Source organism: Heteronotia binoei, chromosome 17, assembly GCF_032191835.1.
Source record: "Heteronotia binoei isolate CCM8104 ecotype False Entrance Well chromosome 17, APGP_CSIRO_Hbin_v1, whole genome shotgun sequence".
Taxonomy (NCBI): domain Eukaryota; kingdom Metazoa; phylum Chordata; class Lepidosauria; order Squamata; family Gekkonidae; genus Heteronotia; species Heteronotia binoei.
The window spans coordinates 50,256,848-50,278,639 of NC_083239.1; the positions used below are offsets into that span (position 1 = coordinate 50,256,848).

Sequence of the window (21,792 nt, forward strand, 5' to 3'; positions counted from 1 at the left end):
TTTAAACCAATTTTCAGCCCCTCTCCCACTGTTGGTTTGCCAACATGCCCACTCAAAACTGGGTTTCCAAATGCACAGATGAAAGGGGGGATTCCATGGGAGCTTCAGCTCTGGGAGCAGTGAGGGAGGAAAGATGGGGATCTCCAATGCAGAATTCTCAGTGTCCTCGCCAAACTACAATGCACAAGATTTAGGGTTGCCAAGTCCCCCCCCCACCAGCTTCCAGTGGGGGACTTGTTTTGTGCGCGTGATGGTGTCACCAGCAAGTGACGTCATCGTGCCAGTGATGTCACACGCCGGCCGCTCTAGGCGTTTCCAGGAAAACTCTATGGTTTCCCCGGATGTTCTAGCATTTTGGGAGGGAAAAACTCTATGGTACTTGTACTGCCAGTGTGGACTAGCGGGTTGGGAATCTCCCGGGCGGGAGAACCCCCACCCAGACCAGGGTCTTGGCAGCTCTACCAAGATTTCTTGGGGGAACGCGCAACAATTATTTGTCTTGTACATATGCCTTTCAATTTCTATTTCTTTTCAGCTATTCCATAATAATTTGCTGCAGGGACACAAGAACCATTACAAGATGATGACTCAGCCCTCCCCCACCTGCCTGAGTAGATATAAATGACCTGCCTACCATCTTCTTCTCAATATGACCCAGAGAGAACTCCAGTTTTCTAGGTTATACCTTTGAGGATGCCAGTCACAGTTACTGGTGAAATGTCAGGTCTCAAAATGCCAAGACCATGGCCACACAGCTTGGAAAATTTACAACAACCGATGGACTCAGGCTGTGAAAGCCTTCAACAACATATTATCCCATAATACTCTGTCCTTCCTAGATCAGAATGTCTGCAGGCTGGTAAAAAAACATTTCCCTAGTGAGAGTCTATAGCAGAGGAGACCAAACTGCAGCTCAGGAGACACATGTGGCTCTTTCACACATATTGTGTGGTTCTCAAAGTCTCCACTACTCCATCAACCAGCATGGAGAAGGCATTTGTCTCTTTAAATCAGTTCTCCAAGCCAAGCCAGCTAGCAACTTGGAGAATGCATTTAAAGTTAAAGTTGTTTTTTCCACCTCTCACCCCTATCCCTCCCTCCCTCCCTCCCTCCCTCCCTTCCTTCCTTCCTTCCTTCCTTCCTTCCTTCCTTCCTTCCTTCCTTCCTTCCTTCCAGCTCTCAAACATCTGACATTCATGTCTTGCGGCTCGCAAACATCTGACATTTATTCTATATGGCTCTTATGTTAAGCAATCCACCCCCAAATCTCCAGGAATTTTTTAAAACTGGAACTGGGAACCCTGCAATGCCAATGTGGACAGAGAGAAGCCAAGAGGTACCTTTGTCGTTGGGGAATTCAGCCTTGGTCTGCTGCTAGAGCTGTGGGCAAAATGTTGAGCTGCAACAAGATTTGGGGAAGGAAAGTTAGAACGCAGTCGTTGGGGTGGAAGGGTGGATGGAGACACACACACCCCCGCCAGATAGGGTTGCCAAGTCCAATTCAAGAAATATCTGGGGACTTTGGGGGTGGAGCCAATCCTAAGTGGTGGACAGGGGATCCCCTGGTTTGGAGGCCCTCCCCTCGCTTCAGGGTCCTCAGAAAGCTGCGGGGGGGGGAATATCTGCAGGGCACTCCATTAATCCCTATGGAGACTGATTCCCATAGGTAAATGGAGAATTGTTCCACAGGTATTTGGGGGTCGGGAGGGGGGTGTTTTTTGAGGTAGAAGCACCAAATTTGCAGCATAGCATCCAGTGCCTCTCCTCAGACCACTCTCCCAAGTTTCAAAAAGGTTGGACTAGGGGGTCCAATTCTATGAGCCTCAAAAGAAGGTGTCCCTATTCATTATTTCCAATGGAGGGAAGGCATTTAAAAGGTGTACAGTCCCTTTAAATGTGAGGGCCAGAACTCCCTTCAGAGTTCAATTACGTTTGTCCCAACCTTGCTCCGGCTCCACCCCCAATGCCTCCTGGCTGCATCACCAAAGTCCCCAGGTATTTCTTAAATTGGACCTGGCAACTCTGCCTTTAAGTGAGGGGAGCAAATAAAAATCTGCCAGTATCATAATGCTCCTGCATAAATCGATGGTGCGTTCTCATTTGGAATACTGTGTACAATTCTGGTCACCGCACCTCAAAAAAAATATTATAGCATTGGAAAAAGTCCAGAAAAGGGCAACTAGAATGAGTAAAGGTTTGGAATACTTTCCCTATGAAGAAAGGTTAAAATGCTTGGGGCTCTTTAGCTTGGAGAAACGTCGACTGTGGGGTGACATGACAGAGGTTTACAAGATTATGCATGGGATGGAGAAAGCAGAGAAAGAAGTCCTTTTCTTCCTTTCTCACAATACAAGAACTCATGGGCATTCAATGAAATTGCTGAGCAGTCAGGTTAAAACGGATAAAAGGAAGTACTTCTTCACCCAAAGGGTGATTAACATGTGGAACTCACTGCCACAGGAGGTGGTGACAACTACAAGCATAGCCAACTTCAAGAGGGGATTGGATAAAAATATGGAGCAGAGATCCATCAGTGGCAGAGATCCATCATATATATATAGGCCACTGTGTGATACAGAATGTTGGACTGGATGGGCCATTGGCCTGATCCAACATGGCTTCTCTTATATTCTTATGTGACACAGAGTGTTGGACTGGATGGGCCATTGGCCTGATCCAACATGGCTTCTCTTATGTTCTTCTGTGACATAGAGTGTTGGACTGGAGGGGCCATTGGCCTGACCCAACATGGCTTCTCTTATGTTCTTATGTGACACAGAGTGTTGGATTGGATGGGCCACTGGCCTGACCCAACATGGCTTCTCCTATGTTCTTATGTGACCCAGAGTGTTGGACTGGAGGGGTCATTGGCCTGATCCAACATGGCTTCTCTTATGTTCTTATGTGACTCAGAGTGTTGGACTGGATGGGTCATTGGCCTGACCCAACATGGCTTCTCTTATGTTCTTATGTGACACAGAGTGTTGGACTGGATGGGCCATAGGCCTGATCCAACATGGCTTCTCTTATGTTCTTATGTGACACAGAGTGTTGGACTGGATGGGCCACTGGCCTGACCCAACATGGCTTCTCCTATGTTCTTATGTGACCCAGAGTGTTGGACTGGAGGGGTCATTGGCCTGATCCAACATGGCTTCTCTTATGTTCTTATGTGACTCAGAGTGTTGGACTGGATGGGCCATTGGCCTGATCCAACATGGCTTCTCTTATGTTCTTAATCCTTGCCTTACAGTGGCTCCCCCCACTTTCTGAACATCTTGACAGGCACCCGTGAGCACCATGTTGGGAAACCCTGATCTGGGGTCTGTTGGGAAGGACAGAGAGATGAGAAGGGGAGGGTGTCTTTTGTAAACTTTGGGCAGGAATCCAAGTGACCAGCCTGGGCCTTGGGGCAGACCAACAGTGATTCAGCTGGGAGGGCAACAGAGGTCGATATACCGTGGGGATCGGAGCATCTGGGTGAAGTAATTCCTGGCCGGTGGCTGGAGCAGATCCTTCGAGGCACTGCAGGGGGAGGTGGCTGCGGTCAAAAAAAGACTGGTTAACTTGGAACTGGGGTTTGAGGAGCCCTGAAGCAGAAACCACCCACCGTTGGCCTAATTTCTGAAGAACCACACAGAGAGAGAACCAGTTTGGTGTAGTGGTGAAATGTGCAGATTCTTATCCGGGAGAACCGGGTTTGATTCCCCACTCCTCCACTTGAACCTGCTGGAATGGCCTGAGGTCAGCCATAGCTCTCGCAGGAGTTGTCCTTGAAAGGACAGCTCCTGGGAGAGTTCTCTCAGCTGCACCCACCTCACAGGGTGTCTGTTGTGGGGGGGAGGAAGATATAGGAGATTGTAAGCTGCTCTGAGTCTCTTGAGAATCAGATTATAGGGCGGGATATAAATCCAATATCTTCCAATATTTTCTTCTTTGATTCCCCACTCCTCCACTTGCAGCTGTTGGAATGGCCTTGGGTTAGCTATAGCTCTCGTAGGAGTTGTCCTTGAAAGGGCAGCTGCTGTGAGAGCTCTCTCAGCCGCACCCACCTCACAGGGTGTCTGTTGTGATGGGGAGGAAGATGTAGGAGATTGTAAGCCGCTCTGAGTCTCTGATTCAGAGAAAAGGGCGGGTTATAAATCTGCAGTCTTCTTCTTCTTTGCCTGCAAAGCACAGGATACAGGATCATGGAGATGGGGCTGAAATGAATTTGCCCCAAAGCCAGACCATTCTCTGCATCTCCTCCCCATAGATCTACCGTGCACGTGGCCCAAATACCAGAATGTCGCCCTGATGTCCCCGACATGATGACATCACTTCCAGGTCACATGGACAATATCATAGGCACATCATTGCACATCAGCTGGGTCTCCCTCCTACTTCCAGTAAGTCCTCCCCCAATCCCCCACAGGTTGTCAGGAGTGGGATGTTAGAAGGGCATTGATGGGGGATCAATGGAAGGGGAAGTTGGAGGAAGGGTACTCCTCCTTCCCCTCCCCTCTGCTCTCACCTCTTGTTCCTCCTCATCGACCTCGCCTCTGCAGCCAGACAGATGCTCGGGATGGCGCAGTTTCTCCAGAAGGTCAAGGGTCAGACTGCGCCTCAATCCAGGCTGAGCCACAAATTGGTGCTGGGGAAGAGAAAGGGAAATGGTTTCCTTGCACTCTTCAGCAGTTACATTCTCCCTTGCCGCATTGCGTGTAATTTCCCATGCACGCATATATGTATGTCGTCACTGGATGAAATGCCGGGGTTTTAATTCCAAAGCCATTTGTGTGAAGCCACAAAAAGTGTGACAGAGTACCAGCTGTGAATTTACAAAGATGCCTTCTACTGAATCAGATCCTTGGTCCATCAGAGTTGGTATTGTCCACTCAAACAGGCAGCTGCTCTCCAGGGTCTCAGGCGGAGGTCTTTCCCATCACCTCCTGCCTGGCCCTTTTACCTGGAAATGCTGGGGATTGAACCTGGGACCTTCTGCATGCCAAGCAGAGGATCTACCGCTGAGCTACAGCCCCATTTCATGGCTCTCCAGGGTCTCAGGCTGAGGTCTTTCCCATCACCTACTGCCTCGTTCTTTTAACTGGAGATGCTGGGGATTGAACCTGGGACCTTCTGCATGCGAAGCAGAGGATCTACCGCTGAGCTACAGCCCCACTTCATGGCTCTCCAGGGTCTCAGGCTGAGGTCTTTCCCATCACCTACCGCCTCGTCCTTTTAACTGGAGATGTTGGGGATTGAACCTGGGACCTTCTGCATGCCAAGCAGAGGATCTACAGCTGAGCTACAGTCCTACTTCGTGGCTTTCCAGGGTCTCAGGCAGAGGTCTTTCCCATCACCTCCTGCCTGGTCCTTTTACCTGGAAATGCTGGGGATTGAACCTGGGACCTTCTGCATGCCAAGCAGAGGATCTACCGCTGAGCTACAGCCCCACTTCATGGCTCTCCAGGGTCTCAGGCTGAGGTCTTTCCCATCACCTACTGCCTCGTTCTTTTAACTGGAGATGCTGGGGATTGAACCTGGGACCTTCTGCATGCGAAGCAGAGGATCTACTGCTGAGCTACAGCCCCACTTCATGGCCCTCCAGGGTCTCAGGCTGAGGTCTTTCCCATCACCTACCGCCTCGTCCTTTTAACTGGAGATGTTGGGGATTGAACCTGGGACCTTCTGCATGCCAAGCAGAGGATCTACAGCTGAGCTACAGTCCTACTTCGTGGCTTTCCAGGGTCTCAGGTAGAGGTCTTTCCCATCACCTCCTGCCTGGTCCTTTTACCTGGAAATGCTGGGGATTGAACCTGGGACCTTCTGCATGCCAAGCAGAGGATCTACCGCTGAGCTACAGCCCCACTTCATGGCTCTCCAGGGTCTCAGGCTGAGGTCTTTCCCATCACCTACTGCCTCGTTCTTTTAACTGGAGATGCTGGGGATTGAACCTGGGACCTTCTGCATGCGAAGCAGAGGATCTACTGCTGAGCTACAGCCCCACTTCATGGCTCTCCAGGGTCTCAGGCTGAGGTCTTTCCCATCCCCTCCTGCCTCGTCCTTTTAACTGGAGATGCTGGGGATTGAACCTGGCACCTTCCACATGCCAAGCAGATGCTGTACTACTGAGCCACAGCCCCTCCCCAATGTCCTGTGTTGTTCTTGGTACAACATAGTTTAAGAACTACCTGTCCAAACCAAGGAGCAAAGGAACCAGCCACCTTGAAAGTGGTGTTGGGCTGGAAGAAGGGAATGGCAGCACTAAAACTGCCTGGAAGAAGACCCAGAGTAGAGGGAGGGGAATGGCTTTGTTTGAGCGGGTTGGAGGGTAGCAGTACTCACAGTCAGCATCTTGGAGGCACCTGGGCGCTTCTTGGGGTTCTTGGTTAGTGTCATCTTGACAAAGTTGTGGAAAGCTGGTGTCCTGCAAAAAGGGCAACATTTTGGATTGCTCTCCCATGCCCCCAGCAGAGATGGCCAGCAGGTGTCACTGCAGACACCAGGTCAGCAAAGGGTAAATGACAGAAAGGGCTGGAAAGGTGGGTTGTCAGCCTCCAGATCAGGCCTGGAGATCTCACACCTCAGCGAAGAGAATTTGCCAGCTTGTGGTGGCCATGTAGGGTTGCCAGACACCAGGTTGGGCCTGGAGATCTCCTGCTTTTATGACTGATCTCCAGCTGGCAGAGATCAGCTCCCCTGAATTAAAAGGGCTGCTTGGAAGGGTGGACCCCCAACTCCACCTTCTCGCAGATCCACCCCCAAAGCCTCCAGGTATTTTCCAACACTGACCTGACACCCCTAGAATCTAAGGATGGGTGGATGGGGTAGGTTGGTTATTCAACAAACAAGACTTACCACCTGGCTTTCTCCTTGAGCTTTGGAGGCTGGTAGCCGCTCTTTGTCATGAGAACCAAGACTCTGCCAAAGGACACAATGGGAGGAAATTGGACCATGCTCACAGAACTTCACAATAGACAGAATTCTGCAATTATTTAGCCCAGATTGGCTAGCCGTGGGAGAGGCAAGGACACTGAAGGTCCCCTTCCCCCCACACCTTGTGCCTTCTCCACCCTCTGGCTTGGGAGAGCTCAGGAATCTTTGCTCACGTACTTTCAAACTCTGCTTTTGAGAACCAGTGTAGCACAGTAGCTTAGAGCAGGGGTGGCCAACGGTAGCTCTTCAGATGTTTTTTGCCTACAACTCCCATCAGTCCCAGCCATTGGCCATACTGGCTGGGGCTGATGGGAGTTGTAGGCAAAAAACATCTGGAGAGCTACCGTTGGCCACCCCTGATGTAAAGCATTTAAATTAAAGCCCCTTTTCTTCCTTATGTAGCTTGAGATGGCTTACAACATAGATAAAATCCATAAAATAAAAAAGATTAAAAAAAAATAAAAGCCAAAATTTGAAATCGCAGTTTAGAACTTGGTGATGAATTAAACAAATGCAGTTCTAAATCAAATGGTCTTCAACAGCCTCTTAAAGATTGAAAGTGAGGGGGCCAGGCTGGCCTCCCTGGGGAACTTGTTCTACAATCATGGGGCTACCACCAAAAAGGCCCTCCCTTGCATGCCCATCAAATTAGCTTCTTTTGACAGATGGGACAATCTTAATTCTTGAACAAGAACATACTGGAGAAAATGTTCTTTCAGAAAACCCAGTTCCAAACCATGTAGGGCTACAGATTGGGAGGCACCTGGTTTGAATCTCTCCTCTGCTATTAAATCATTAGGTGGCTGTAAGCAATTATTTTCAGCCCACCTCCCCATCTGTTGTACAGGTATGATAATGCTGTCCTACTGAAGGCTGTTTGAAGGGCCACAGTAAAATTAAGTATATGCTGTATTATATATACATGCCAGGTATTATTACCTTTGCAGTCATGCGGAACAGAAATTTGCTTTTTTAAAATTAAACAAAATCTGAGTTTATGAGGAAGCTGAATTCTGAATCCACGGCTACATTCCATGCTTTTCCTAACTGGAGTATCCTTCTTCTTATGTTAATAACATAAGAGAAGCCATGTTGGATCAGGCCATTGGCCCATCCAGTCCAACAGTCTTTGTCAGTCTTTGCCAAAACCCAGAGGCCATCAGGAGGTCCATCAGTGGGGCCAGAATTCCTGAAGCCCTCCCACTGCTGCCCGCCAAATGCCAAGAATACAGAGCATCACTGCCCCAGACATAGTGTTGCAGCTATACCTTGTGGCTAATAGCCACTGATGGACCTCTGCCCCACATTTTATCCAATCCCCTCTTGAAGCTGTCTGTACTTGCAGCTGCCACCACTTCCTGTAGCAGTGAATTCCATGTGTTAATCACCTTTTGGGCGAAGAAAGACTTCTTTTGATGTGTTCTTAAACCTACTGCTCCTTAATTTCATTGAGTCCCCATGAGCCCTTGTATTGTGAGAAAAGAAGAAAAGTACTTCTTTCTCTACCTTCTCTGTCCCATGCATATTTTTGTAAGCCTCTTTCCCTCTGCAACCCACAAGCCAATGATGGGGCAGGAGCCCTCAAACATCTGTCTGTGGCAGATGGATAGTTTCAGGATCACCCTGAGACTCCTTTCACCAGCGACGCTGGCTTGAACGAATGAACTTCTCCATTTCTCATGGCCCAGAGAGAGGAAGAGACGGGAGCAGATGACAGTTTCCAAAATAACTCACCGCATCGGGTGCATGTCGAACAGGGGGGGCTGCAGCTCCCCCAGCTCGATGGCTGTGATCCCCACTGACCAGATGTCACACAAGACGTTATACCCTCCCTTCATCTCTACTGCTGCCACCTCCGGGGCCATCCTGGAACAGAGACAGAGGAACAATGAACATAGGTCCCACGTCCCAATACACCCATCTTAGAATCCACTTCCTCTCCCATGTCCCACTGCAGTCTCTCTATCTTCAGGACTGCCTCTCCCCATATGAACCCCCCTGGGCTCTGAGGTCTGCTGCTCAACATCTTCTCATAGTCCCTGGTCCTTAGGATGCCCAGCTGGCTTCAATGAGGCCAGGGCCTTTGCGGCAGGGTTGTCAAGCCCCTCGCAGCCTCTGGCAGGGGACTTTGTTTGTTCACGCTATTGTACCATAGAGTTTCCCCTCCCAAATGGCTAGAGCATCCAGGAAAACCATAGAGTTTTCCCAAAAACGCTAGAGTGACTGCTGTGCAACATCGCTGCTGTGATGATGTCACATCCTGGTGATGTCATCGTGCCAGCGACGTTGGGGGAAGTTCCCCCTGCTGGCCCAATGTGAGCCAGCAGGATGGGAACCCCCGCCCAGACCCGGGACTTGGCAGCCCTTTTCGGTCCAGGCCCCTACCTGGTGGAATGAGCTCCCGCTGGAGAGCCGGGCCCTGTGGGACTTATCAAGGTTTCGCAGGGCCTGTAAGACAGAGCTCTTCCATCAGGCTTTTAATTAATCCAGCGGGCATCCTTTGTAAATCATCCCCCAGAATTTCACCATTATGGTGTTATGTTATGCTGTTAGCCGTCAGCCGCATGCTGTTTACCGCCGATATCTGTAAGACTGCTTACTGTGCTGCTCCTGTTTTGTAATGTCTGTTTTTATGGTATTGTTTTAACTGTTGTTTTGTTGTTGTGAGCCGCCCTGAGCCCGCTTGCAGGATAGGGCAGGGTATAAATCTAAAAATTAAATTAAATTCATTAAATTAAATCCACTCAGAGCACCTGCTTAGTATCCGTGCAGGCATAACACTCTCGCTCCTCTCTTAATCCTGTTTAGACAGGGCCGGATCTAGGGAGGGGAAGAGGGGACGCTTGCCCCGAGCACTGCCAGAGTGGAGGCGTCAAATTGGGTATGGACTACATTCTATTCTATGGGCCCATAAGATAGAATGATCCCACAAGGGGCCGTCATTTTTAAATTTTGCCCCTCCTCAAGAAACATGTAGATCTGGTCCTGTGTTAGGGCAGTCAGGTGTACCTTGCTGGTGCACAAGCTCCTTCCTCCTCCTCCTGTTGCAAGAATCCCCCGGCCTATCATTTTGGGGGTGAACTGTGCTGTTCCAGTGACGTTCTTGCTAACCGTGGTTAGTGCCACACCACAACCATTGTTAGAGCGTGCAGGTGCAGAGCTTTTTTTCCAGCAGGAGCTCCTTTGCATATTAGGCCACGCCCCCCTGATGTAGCCAATCCTCCAAGAGCTTGCAGGGCTCTTTGTACATGGGCCTACTGTAAACTCTAGGAGGACGGGCTACATTAGAGGGGTGCGGCCTAATATGCAAAGGAGTTCCTGCTACAAAAAAAGCCCTGTGCAGGTGTAACAGTAGTCGTGGTCAGCTGTGAGAACAGTATTCTTGCCTGAAGAGAGGAGGAGAAGACGAAGGGGAGGGGCCTCTCCTCTAAGCCTTCACCAGGACTAAGGGTTTCATCTGTACATCTTAGGGCTGCCAAGCCCCTGGTCCTGGTGGGGGTTCCCCCGCCCGGGAGCTTGGGCCGGTGGGGGGAACCTCCCCCAACATCGTCGGCACGATGATGTCACCCAGAAGTGACGTCATCACACCGGTGACGTTGTGCGGTAGCCACTCTAGGCGTTTCCGGGAAAACTCTATGGAACAATAGGTGATGTCATCCGGTTTTCCCGGATGTTCTAGCCATTTGGGTGGGGAAACTCTATGGAACAATAGGTGATGTCATGCCAACGAGTGCACTTCGCCGGGGAAGTCTGGGGACTTGGCAACCCTACTACATCTGTGACACCACCAAGGGAGGAATCCTGCAGCCTGATTGTGAAACAGTTTCTCTCCAGTGATGCTTTTTTTCAAGCCTTGTAAGACCAACTTGTCTGAACTGGCATTTGGAAGGACAGGGTTTAAGCTGGTAAAAGTGCATGAAATTGTCAGTAATCCCTGGCCTGCAATATCTTCCCATGCTAGGTCATTCCACCCCCCTCAATGACCAGAGGTAATACATTTTTTTTTAACAAGCAGTGCTAAGGAAGGTTTATTTGCTAATTTGAGAGCCAATTTGGTGTAGTGGTTAAGTGTGCAGACTCTTATGCAGGAGAACCAGGTTTGATTCCCCACTCCTCCACTTGCAGCTGCTGGAATGGCCTTGGCAGGCATAGCTCTTGTAGGAGTTGTCCTTGAAAGGACAGTTTCTGTCAGAGCTCTCTCAGTCCCACCTACCTAACAGGGTGTCTGCTGTGGGGGGCAGGAGGTAAAGGAGATTGTGACCGCTCTGAGATTCAGAGTGTAGGGCGGGATATAAATCCAATATAATCATCTTCTTCTAATGACAAATGATTGACTGAGAGAGGGAAGGGAAGGGCTAAGTATGGCTTCTCACAGGTCCAGGAAAAGATCTGGTATGCTAGTCCCTCCCATTCAACTGCTCTCAAATCCATTGATTGACAACACACCCCTCCACTGCCAAAGAGTTCCCTCTTATTTACCAGTAAGGTGTGCCAATGAAAGACATTCTCCGGGCAAAGGTAGCACTGATTTGCGCTGAGATTCCAAAATCCGCTGTAGAGGGGGCAGGAAAAGACATCAGTCTTTTTTTAATTGATATGCAGAAAAAGCAAAAGTCACCCAAAAAGTTGCTGTATACCTAGAAATGCAGAAACAGACAAGGAACCCAAGGGAAAAGGTGACAGCAGTTGGCCAATGTTCACATTACGCAGCTTCTGGGCATACGCCACACAGTAATTTCATCAGGATGTGGGCCAAGGCAAAAGACGATGTGCATCTTGTTCAAACTCAGCCGCTTCCCAGGCAAAGCAGCTACGCTCGCCATCTTCCTGTCAGATGGATCTTTTTTTATCAGGCTCCTGTCCTAGCTGCCTATGCACAGCACTGACTGGCCCACAGCTGTAGCATCCCAAGACCCTAATTCTTGGAACACAGTTGAAATATTGATGAAGGTTGGGGTGGATGGATTAGAAATAAAAGCAAGAAACAAACTTTGGATTGCTTACACAAGGCAAAGATCACAGGAACAACACAAGCCCGCATATCCTAACAAAAGTCCAAGAGTGATGCTAGCAAGCCTGAGGTAGATGGCCCAGGCTTTAGAGAACCAGTTTGGTGTAGTGGTTAAGTGTGAAGACTCTTATCTGGGAGAATCGGGTTTGATTCCCCACTTCTCCACTTGCACCTGCTGGAATGGCCTGGGGTCAGCCATAGCTCTGGCAGAAGTTGTCCTTGAAAGGGCAGCTGCTGGGAGAGTCCTCTCAGCCCCACCCACCTCACAGGGTGTCTGTTGTGGGGGAGGAAGATAAAGGAGATTGTAGGCCACTCTGAGACTCTTCCGAGTGGAAGGCGGGATATAAATCCAATATCTTCATCTACCTCACAGGGTGTCTGTTGTGGAGGAGGAAGGTAAAGGAGATTGTGAGCCGCTCTGAGACTCTTCGGAGTGGAGGGCGGGATATAAATCCAATATCTTCATCTACCTCACAGAGTGTCTGTTGTGGGGGGGGGAAGGGAAAGGAGATTGTGAGCCGCTCTGAGACTCTTCGGAGTGGAGGGTGGGATATAAATCCAATATCTTCATCTACCTCACAGGGTGTCTGTTGTGGGGGGGGGGAAGGTAAAGGAGATTATGAGCCGCTCTGAGACTCTTCGGAGTGGAGGGCGGGATATAAATCCAATATCTTCATCTACCTCACAGGGTGTCTGTTGTGGGGGGGGAGGGAGGGAAAGGAGATTGTGAGCCGCTCTGAGACTCTTCGGAGTGGAGGGTGGGATATAAATCCAATATCTTCATCTACCTCACAGGGTGTCTGTTGTGGGGGGGGGGGGAGGTAAAGGAGATTGTGAGCCGCTCTGAGACTCTTCGGAGTGGAGGGTGGGATATAAATCCAATATCTTCATCTACCTCACAGGGTGTCTGTTGTGGGGGGGGGGGAGGTAAAGGAGATTGTGAGTCGCTCTGAGACTCTTCGGAGTGGAGGGTGGGATATAAATCCAATATCTTCATCTACCTCACAGGGTGTCTGTTGTGGTGGGGGGGAAGGTAAAGGAGATTGTGAGCCACTCTGAGACTCTTCGGAGTGGAGGGCGGGATATAAATCCAGTATCTTCATCTACCTCACAGGGTGTCTGTTGTGGGGGAGGAAGGGAAAGGCGATTGGGAGCCGCTCTGAGACTCTTCGGAGTGGAGGGCGGGATATAAATCCAGTATCTTCATCTACCTCACAGGGTGTCTGTTGGGGGGGGGAAGGTAAAGGAGATTGTGAGTCGCTCTGAGACTCTTCAGAGTGGAGGGTGGGATATAAATCCAATATCTTCATCTACCTCACAGGGTGTCTGTTGTGGTGGGGGGGGAAGGTAAAGGAGATTGTGAGCCGCTCTGAGACTCTTCGGAGTGGAGGGCGGGATATAAATCCAGTATCTTCATCTACCTCACAGGGTGTCTGTTGTGGGGGAGGAAGGGAAAGGCGATTGGGAGCCGCTCTGAGATTCTTCGGAGTGGAGGGCGGGATATAAATCCAGTATCTTCATCTACCTCACAGGGTGCCTGTTGTGGGGGAGGAAGGGAAAGGAGATTGTGAGCCGGTCTGAGACTCTTTGGAGTGGAGGGCAGGATATAAATCCAATATCTTCCTCTTCTAGCCCAGTCTCCTCTGATCTCAGAAGCTAAGCAGGGTCAACCTTAAATAGGACTTGGATGGGAGACCACCAAGGAAGTCCAGGGTGGCTACGCAGAGGCAGGCAGTGGCAAAACATCTCTTGCCTTCACTTGGATGGCCCAAACTAGCCCTGTTTCATCAGCTCTTGGACGCAGGGTCAGTCGTGGTTAGTACTTGGATGGGAGATTGCCAAGGAAGCCTAGGGTTGCTACGCAGAGGCAGGCAGTGGCAAACCACTATTACAGTGAACGACATAGCATTCCTGGACACTAGGTGGCGCTGCATCACTCGAAGGGTTTATAGGTGTCATCTCCTTGAATTGGATGCCTCTCTTTGCCTTAACCTGGGAGCTGCCTTCTGATTCGCTTCTCCAGATTCTCACTTTTTCCTCTCCCTATTTTGGAACATATTTCTTGGGAGATTTATTTACTGCACTCAGGATCAGGCTTCTATGACTGGGCAAACCTTGCTCTCTTAACGAAGCCTTGAAAACCCCTAGAGAGGTCAGCATAAGTCAGTCCTTTACACACACACACACACACACACACACACACACACACACACACACACATGTGCTATTTAAAAATTTCAGGTCATGAGAAGAACAGGGAGAAACCAAGGCTTTTTTTTACAAAAAAAAAAAGAACTCCCTTGTGCCTTCTCATTGCTGAAGCCATCGAGGAGGTGTTTAAAGATGCTTCTCCATGTCTTCCCCAGCGTGCCCACTCTTGTGAGAACTAAGGCCAGTTTGTCACACAAGATTGCCCTGGTGTCATTTTTGGGGGGAACGGACTTGGATCTCTCCACGTGTCAAACCCCGAAGGACTGATTCAGGCCCTACGCCCCCTTTTGATTCCGTATCCCATGGGGGCAGCCGCCGTGGAAATGGGCCCCTGCAAAAACATACCGAGTTTGACTTCCCCACGGTCGTTGAGGAGGACGTTGGCTCCCTGAGAAGTGAAGAGGCACATAAAACAAAGACGTGAGAAGGTGGAGGGTGAAGATAACTGGGGGTTCCTAGCCTTCAAATTGCCTTTTTAGGATACTGGCAATGGTTCATCTATCATCAAGAGAAGCACAGCTACCCTTTCTGGAACACCCTGATCTCAAATCCCAAGTGTGTGAAGGCTAGTTCGATATATTCACTGCAGAAGTAAAGACAACTTTGTACATGCTCAGGGACACCCTGTTCATCACAAGAAGTCTTCAACTCATGGCTAGACTGGTTATTTCCATTCAAGATGTGAACTTTACAGCTCCTCACTTTGTCTCCCAATCTCTCTCTTCCTTCTCTTCTTTGAGCTTGCCTTGCTGCTCTGAGCCCCTTCCAATCCTTCTTTTCCTCAAGTGTTCTGCCTCTGCCTTCTAGATCCCTGTTTCTTCTCCCCTCCTGCTGGCTCAGCCCCCTCTTACATCACAGCAGCTCTACCAATGACAGCCAATGGCCTCTCTGACATCACAGCCAGAGGTACAGGTTGCCTATTCTTGATTCTGTTTTAAATTGACTTTGTTGACTATTTTAGTTAAGCTTTGTTGTATTCCCATGCATTGCTGTGGGAATGCAAAAGTTAGGATGCTACACAGAATCACAGAGTTGGAAGGGACCTCCAGGGTCATCTAGTCCAACCCCCTGCACAATGCAGGAAATTCACAAATACTGCCCCCTAAATTCACAGGATCTTCATTGCTGTCAGATGGCCATCTAGCCTCTGTTTAAAAACCTCCAAGGAAGGAGAGCCCACCACCTCCCAAGGAAGCCTGTTCCACTAAGGAACCTCTCTAATGATCAGGAAGTTCTTTGTAAAGTTGAGCCGGAAACGCCTTTGTTTTAATTTCAACCCATTGGTTCTAGTCCTACCTTCTGGGGCCACAGAAAACAATTCCATCCCATCTCAGGGGTGGCCAACGGTAGCTCTCCAGATGGTTTTTTTGCCTATAACTCCCATCAGTCCCAGCCATTGGCCATGCTGGCTGGGGCTGATGGGAGCTGTAGGCAAAAAACATCTGGAGAGCTACCGTTGGCCATCCCTATGACAGCCCTTTAAGTTCTTGAAGATGGTAATCAAATCACCTCTCACATACTTTAAAAAAGAAAAGAAAAGAAAAAAGCAGAACCGTGGTGAGCCCCGATTATCCTTTGATGCTGTGTCGACTGTCATTTTCACTTTCAGAAGAGAAATGAGATGTTCCTGTATTTTGTTCCTGTATCTGCATTTCCAAGCAAGCAGCAGTCTAAAAAGCAATCCCCAGCTGAAAGCTCTGTGGTGCTAAATGCTGAAATAGAATTCGTCTGGAAGTTTGATACCATCTCCCCAAGACTTAGGATTCCTCTACCATTACAGAGATTAACCAATTTAACAAATCTTTAGGATACTGGCAATGGTTCATCTACCATCAAGAGACGCACAGCTACCCTCTCTGGAACACTAGGGCAGCAATCCCCAATCTTTTAGCACCAGGGACCAATTTTGTGGAAGACAATTTATCCATGGACAGGAGGGCAGGCAATGGTTTCGGGATGATATTGTTGTGCACGTTATTTTGGTGCAGTGGTGAAGTGTGAGGACTCTTATCTGGGAGAACCGGGTTTGATTCCCCACTCCTCCCCTTGCAGCTGCTGGAATGGCCACGGGTCAGCCAGAGCTCTTGTAGAAGTTGTCCTTTAAAGGGCAGCTTCTGTGAGAGCCAGTTTGGTGCAGTGGTGAAGTGTGCGGACTCTTATCTGGGAGAACCGGGACTGATTCCCCACTCCTCCACTAGCACTGGCAGAGGTTGTCCTTGAAAGGGCAGACTCTCATCTGGGAGAACCGGGTTTGATTCCCCACTGCTGCACTTGCAGCTGCTGGAATGGCCTTGGGTCAGCCATAGCTCTGGCAGAGGTTGTCCTTGAAAGGGCAGACTCTCATCTGGGAGAACCGGGTTTGATTCCCCACTCCTCCACTTGCAGCTGCTGGAATGGCCATGGGTCAGCCAGAGCTATCGCAGAGGTTGTCCTTGAAAGGGAGAGCTTCTGTCAGAGTTCTCTCAGCCCCACCCACCTTACAGGGTTTCTGTTGTGGGGGAGGAAGATAAAGGAGATTGTGAGCCACTTTGAGATTTAGAGTGGAGGGCAGGATATAAATCCAATTTCTTATTATTATTACCACATTGTAATATATAATTAAATAATTATACAACTCAAAGCCCGGTTGCTAGCAGGCTATGGACCGGTACTGGTCCATGGCCTGGGGGTTGGGAACCCCTGATCTAGGGGATAGTCCATTTCTGCTAGTGTGAGTGGTCTTTGTGCTTTTCCTGATGGAGTTTATATCTTACCCAATTACATCTTCCTTTATTACACCCTGCATTTCCAGAGACTTTTGACCCCGCTTCTTACAGTTCATTCTTTAGAATCTCAAATATAAATATAGAGATTCTTTCCCTGTATAATCATTGCATGCTGCTGGTGAATGGTTGCGGTGATTCCCACATAAACACAAATTCTTGCAAATAAGACTGTAAGTTCCTTGGAGTCTGGTTTGGCCCCATTCCAAAAATGATGACATTGGTTAAGACTGTAAGCTCTTTGGAGTCCGGTTTGGTTCCATTTCAAAGTGACAGCAACAAACAGGACTATACATTTTTGGGATTCAACCTATTCATCCTTGGACCTTAGAAAGATTTGAAACAGTGTACTGGATCGACTCACTGTAGTCCATACTTAATATTTGTGATTTGTATGTTAAATACGTAAACAAACAACTGGCTATTACTAAATCGTCTCTTGTTGTGCCTGGAGCAGACTATTTTTGATTTGTAGCCTCCAGATTGAAGCCTGGAGATTTCCTGTTATTAGAAACAACACTCCCTCTAAGCTGTGGAGTCTTGTGAGCAAAAATTCTACTTTGTGAGCCACTGGCATTAAAGATGTGAGCTGCATAAATAAATTAGTGTGCTCTGGGGCCATTTTTCCTGAGCTAAGACAATAATGTGTGAGCCAGAGGCTAAAAAACTGTGAGCTAGCTCACACTAACTCAGCCTCTATGGCCCTCCAAAACTCCTGCGGCTATCTGCCCCCCACTGCCAATCAACACCAATTCTCTTAGTGTCAGGATCCTCTTACCTTGATGTCTCTGTGGATTTTCCCTTGGTTATGAAGATAAGACAGGCCCTAGAAGGGAGAAAGATGTAAGGTGATTTATACAGCTAGCCATAAAGCCAACCAAAGCCATAAAACATTTTTTTTGGGGGGGTGGGGTGGGGGGAAGCCCAATGTCTGGTGCTTTGGTTCCCTACAGGCCTCCTGATGTCTTCCATTATAGGAACAGAGTTTAACTAAATGGCCTATAATCAGGGGTGTCAAACTCATTTGTCATGAGGGCTGGATCTGACATAAGTGAGACCTTGTCGGACTGGGCCTTGTGTGTCATAAAATGTAATGCCAGGTAGCAGAGATACAACCTTTATAAAGGACACAGACAAACACAAAGATTTTTTAAAAAAAAATTAAAACATGCTTAAAAGATTAACACTCTTACAATATTTTATTATCTCTGATAAGTGAAACTTCTTGCTCTGAATTATTGCATCAAAATCTGGAGACAATGTCTGTGCTGTAGCCATCTTGAGTATGCTGTTCAGGTGCTGTTCAGGTTCGTATCTGTAAGTTGGGAACCTGCCTTTGATTTACTGACATTCATTACAGAAATCTCATGGTCAATGCTTTGAGCCTAAGACCCAGAGGAAAATATGTAATGGCTGGGCATTGCAAATTTTTTGTACATAAGTTGCTTCATGTGCTGGTCAACCAATTCTCTGTACCTTGATTGAGGAAGTCTGGCAAAGCAAGCTGTGATGCAGAAGTCAGCAATAGAGGGAGAAGGAAGCAGACAATAGTGAGTTGCTCGCAAGCCTGATAGGAGCCCTCCATGGGCCTGATCCGGCTCACAGGCCACATGTTTGACACCCCTGGCCTATATGGTAGAAGGTGGAGATGGCCTTTTCCCCATTAAGGACCAAACCATTTGTGATGACAGGGAATTCAGCAGGGTGTGCTCAATGATGTCTGGAGCAATTCTGGAAAATCTCCAGGTCACACCTGGAGGCTGGCAACACCACCCTGCAGCAATGTTCTCTTGCAAAACACTTTGACACCTCCCCCCACAATACAGGGAACTTTGAACATTTTATCTGACTGTGTGCTTAATCTGGGGAACCAAAGTGTTGAGTTTGTGTTAGAGTTCCCAGATCCAGGCTGGAAACTCCTGGAGATTTGGGGATGGCGCCTGGGAAGGAGAGGGACCTCAGTGGGGTACAAGGTCAGTGTCCACCCTCCAAAGCATCCATTTTCTCCAGGGAAACTCATCTCTGTAGTCTGGTGATGAGGTCTAATTCTGGGGGATCCCCAGGTCTTACCTGGAGCCTGGCATCTCTAGTTTGTCTATTCCCCACCCAGCCTTGCTTTTGCCAGTGGGTCATTTGGAAAGGAAGAAGAAGAATTGCAGATTAATACTCCGCCCTTCTCCCTGAATCAGAGACTCAGAGAGGCTTGCAATCTCCTATGTCTTCTCCCCCCACAACAGACACCCTGTGAGGTGGGTTGGGCTGAGAGGGCTCTCACAGCAGCTGCCCTTTCAAGGACAAGTCCTGCAATAGCTATGGCTAACCCGAGGCCATTCCAGCAGGTGGTAGTAGCCCTCTCCATCTTCCCCAAAAGGCCAGCCAGTCACTCCACCGCTCTTTCACAAAGCAGGGGGAGATGAGTAGCCCCTGACAGCTTATAAGAACATAAGAGAAGCCCTGTTGGATCAGACCAATGGCCCCTCCAGTCCACCACGCTGTGTCACACAGTGGCCAAAAAACCCAAGTGCCATCAGGAGGTCCATCAGTGGGGTCAGGACACTAGAAGCCTTCCCACTGTTTCCGCACTACCCCACCCCCACAGCACCAAGAATTCACTGCCACAGGAGGTGGTGGCAACTACAAGCATAGATGGCTTCAAGAGGGAATTGGATAAATATATGGAGCAGAGGTCCATCAGTGGCTCTTAGCCACAGCATATTGTTGGAACTCTCTGTCTGGGGCAAGTGATACTCTATATTACACAAGTTAATCACCCTTTGGGCGAAGACGTACTCATACTCACTTGCAACATTTCTCTACATACATAGGCAATCTGCAGCTCAGATAAAGGCCCGGCGACTGCAAACACAAAGGGGTAAGAGTCAGCATCATAACCCAGCAGGGCATCAAATGATAGTATCTACCCTCCAGTCATTTTCTCTAGGGGAGCTGATCTCTGTCTTCAGGAGACCAGTTGTAATTAGGGTTGCCAAGTCCAATTCAAGAAATATCTGGGGACTTTGGGGGTGGAGCCCGGGGACTTTGGGGGCGGAGCCAGGAGCAAGGGTGTGACAAGCATAATTTGAACTCCAAGGGAGTTCTGGCCATCACATTTAAAGGGACAGCACACCTATTTTAAATGCCTTCCTTCCATAGGAAATAAGGATAGGGGCACTTTCTTTGGGGGCTCATAGAATTGGACCCCTTGGTTCAATCGTTTTGAAACTTGGGGGGTATTTTGGGGAGAGGCACTAGATGCTATACTGAAAATTTGGTGCCTCTACCTCAAAAACCAGCCGCCCAAGAGCCCCCGATACCTCCTGATCAATTCCCCATTATACTCTATGAGAATCTATCTCCACATAGAGAATAAAGAAGTGCCCAGCAGACATTCGGCCCCCGCCCCCCGTTTCTGGCGACTCTGACGCGAGGGATTGGCCTCTCTACTCATGAGTTGCTGCCAACTTCTTCAAAGTAACACAGACACCCCATCCCAAGAGGAAGCCTTTCAATCGGAGGCTGAAGCCTCCAGAGGTGGAAAGTCACATGGTGGCTGTAGAGGCGGGGTTTCCCCCCTGCCAATCAGCCGACTGGAGACGGGAAGGAGCCTGGGAAAGCGGGAGAACCCCCGCTGGGACCTGGGGATTGGCAAGCTGAGTTGTAATAATGCGAAATCACCAGGTCCCACCTGGAGCCTGGCGACCTGACTTCTTTTCCTGTGCCATTTCCCTGACTGGCGGGGGTGCTGTTTGCTCGGGTGTGGGGGCTGGGTGTGTGTAGAATTCAGCATGTGGCAGATTTCATTTTCACTTTCCTTTAAAAAAAAAAATCACGTTGCTAGTCCTGAAGGTGTCTGAAGATGGCCCTGAAAGCACACAGGGAGAGCCTGGAGGACTCAGAATCAGAGAATAAGGAGGTGGAGGGACGGAAACAGCTTGATTTCTAACAGCCGGGCGACAAGATGGTTGTGGCATTTTGCATATCTCTCTGTGCTTCCTCTAGATTGCCAGTAACCGCTCAGAGGCGCAAACTTTTGGTAGTTTGGAAGAAGGCCCAGACTGGCTGAACCTAACAGTCTGCCCCCCCTCCCCGCATGGGCTGGCAGGGGGGCTCTTTTCCTTTAAGCCAGGTGCTGGCTGAAATGGTAGAGAAAGCAAAACGACCACAGAGTTTCAGTTCTGTGTTTCAGAACTGGCTGCTTGGTGTCTCTAACACCTTCACTGCAAGTCAGTCAGACTGCGATGGGAGGAGTTACTACTGTATAACCCAGGGAATTGTGGCCAGGGGGCGCGGTGGGGACCCTAAACACGGCAAAGACAGATGGAAAGAGTTCAGCTGCCCTAAATTTAGGGTTGCCAAGCCCCCCCGGCCAGCAGCTGGGTATGGGAGGTAGGGTTGCCAGATCCAAGCTGAGAAACTCATGGGTTGCCAATCCCCAGGTGGCGGCAGGGGATCCCCTGGTTTGGAGGACCTTCCCCCGCTTCAAGGTCATCAGAAAGCGGGCAGGGGGGAGGGATACGTCTGCTGGGCTCTCTAATATTCCCTATGCAGACCGATTCCAATAGGGTATAATGGAAAATTGATTTGTGGGTATCTGGGGCTCTAGAGGGGCTGTATTTTTGTGTTGGGGGCACCAAATTTTCAGCATAGTATATAGCCCCTCTCCTTGAAACACCCCCCAAGTTTCAAAAGGATTGGACCAGGGGGTCCAATTCTATGAACCCCAAAAGGAGGTGCCCCTATCCTTCATTATTTCCAATTGCGGAAAGGCATTTAAAAGGTGTGCGGTCCCTTTAAATGTGATGGCCAGAACTCCCTCTGCTTGTCACAACCTTGCTCCTGGCTCCACCCCCAAAGTCCCCAGATATTTCTTGAACTGGACTTGGCAACCCT

General features: G+C 49.2%; 1 protein-coding gene across 1 annotated transcript in view; it reads right to left on the bottom strand.

The window, feature by feature from the left end:
- Nucleotides 1-21,792, bottom strand: part of MAP4K1 (mitogen-activated protein kinase kinase kinase kinase 1) — a 55,554-nt gene that overhangs the window by 24,195 nt on the left and 9,567 nt on the right. Inside the window, exons 5-14 of the mRNA XM_060257512.1 lie at nucleotides 19,703-19,758; nucleotides 17,681-17,728; nucleotides 14,486-14,528; nucleotides 11,398-11,470; nucleotides 8,653-8,784; nucleotides 6,841-6,903; nucleotides 6,328-6,409; nucleotides 4,514-4,633; nucleotides 3,460-3,541; nucleotides 1,341-1,399 (exon numbers count right to left, since the gene is read on the bottom strand). Coding sequence (XP_060113495.1) covers nucleotides 1,341-1,399; nucleotides 3,460-3,541; nucleotides 4,514-4,633; nucleotides 6,328-6,409; nucleotides 6,841-6,903; nucleotides 8,653-8,784; nucleotides 11,398-11,470; nucleotides 14,486-14,528; nucleotides 17,681-17,728; nucleotides 19,703-19,758 — 758 coding nt within the window. The remainder of the gene's footprint in view (nucleotides 1-1,340; nucleotides 1,400-3,459; nucleotides 3,542-4,513; nucleotides 4,634-6,327; nucleotides 6,410-6,840; nucleotides 6,904-8,652; nucleotides 8,785-11,397; nucleotides 11,471-14,485; nucleotides 14,529-17,680; nucleotides 17,729-19,702; nucleotides 19,759-21,792) is intronic.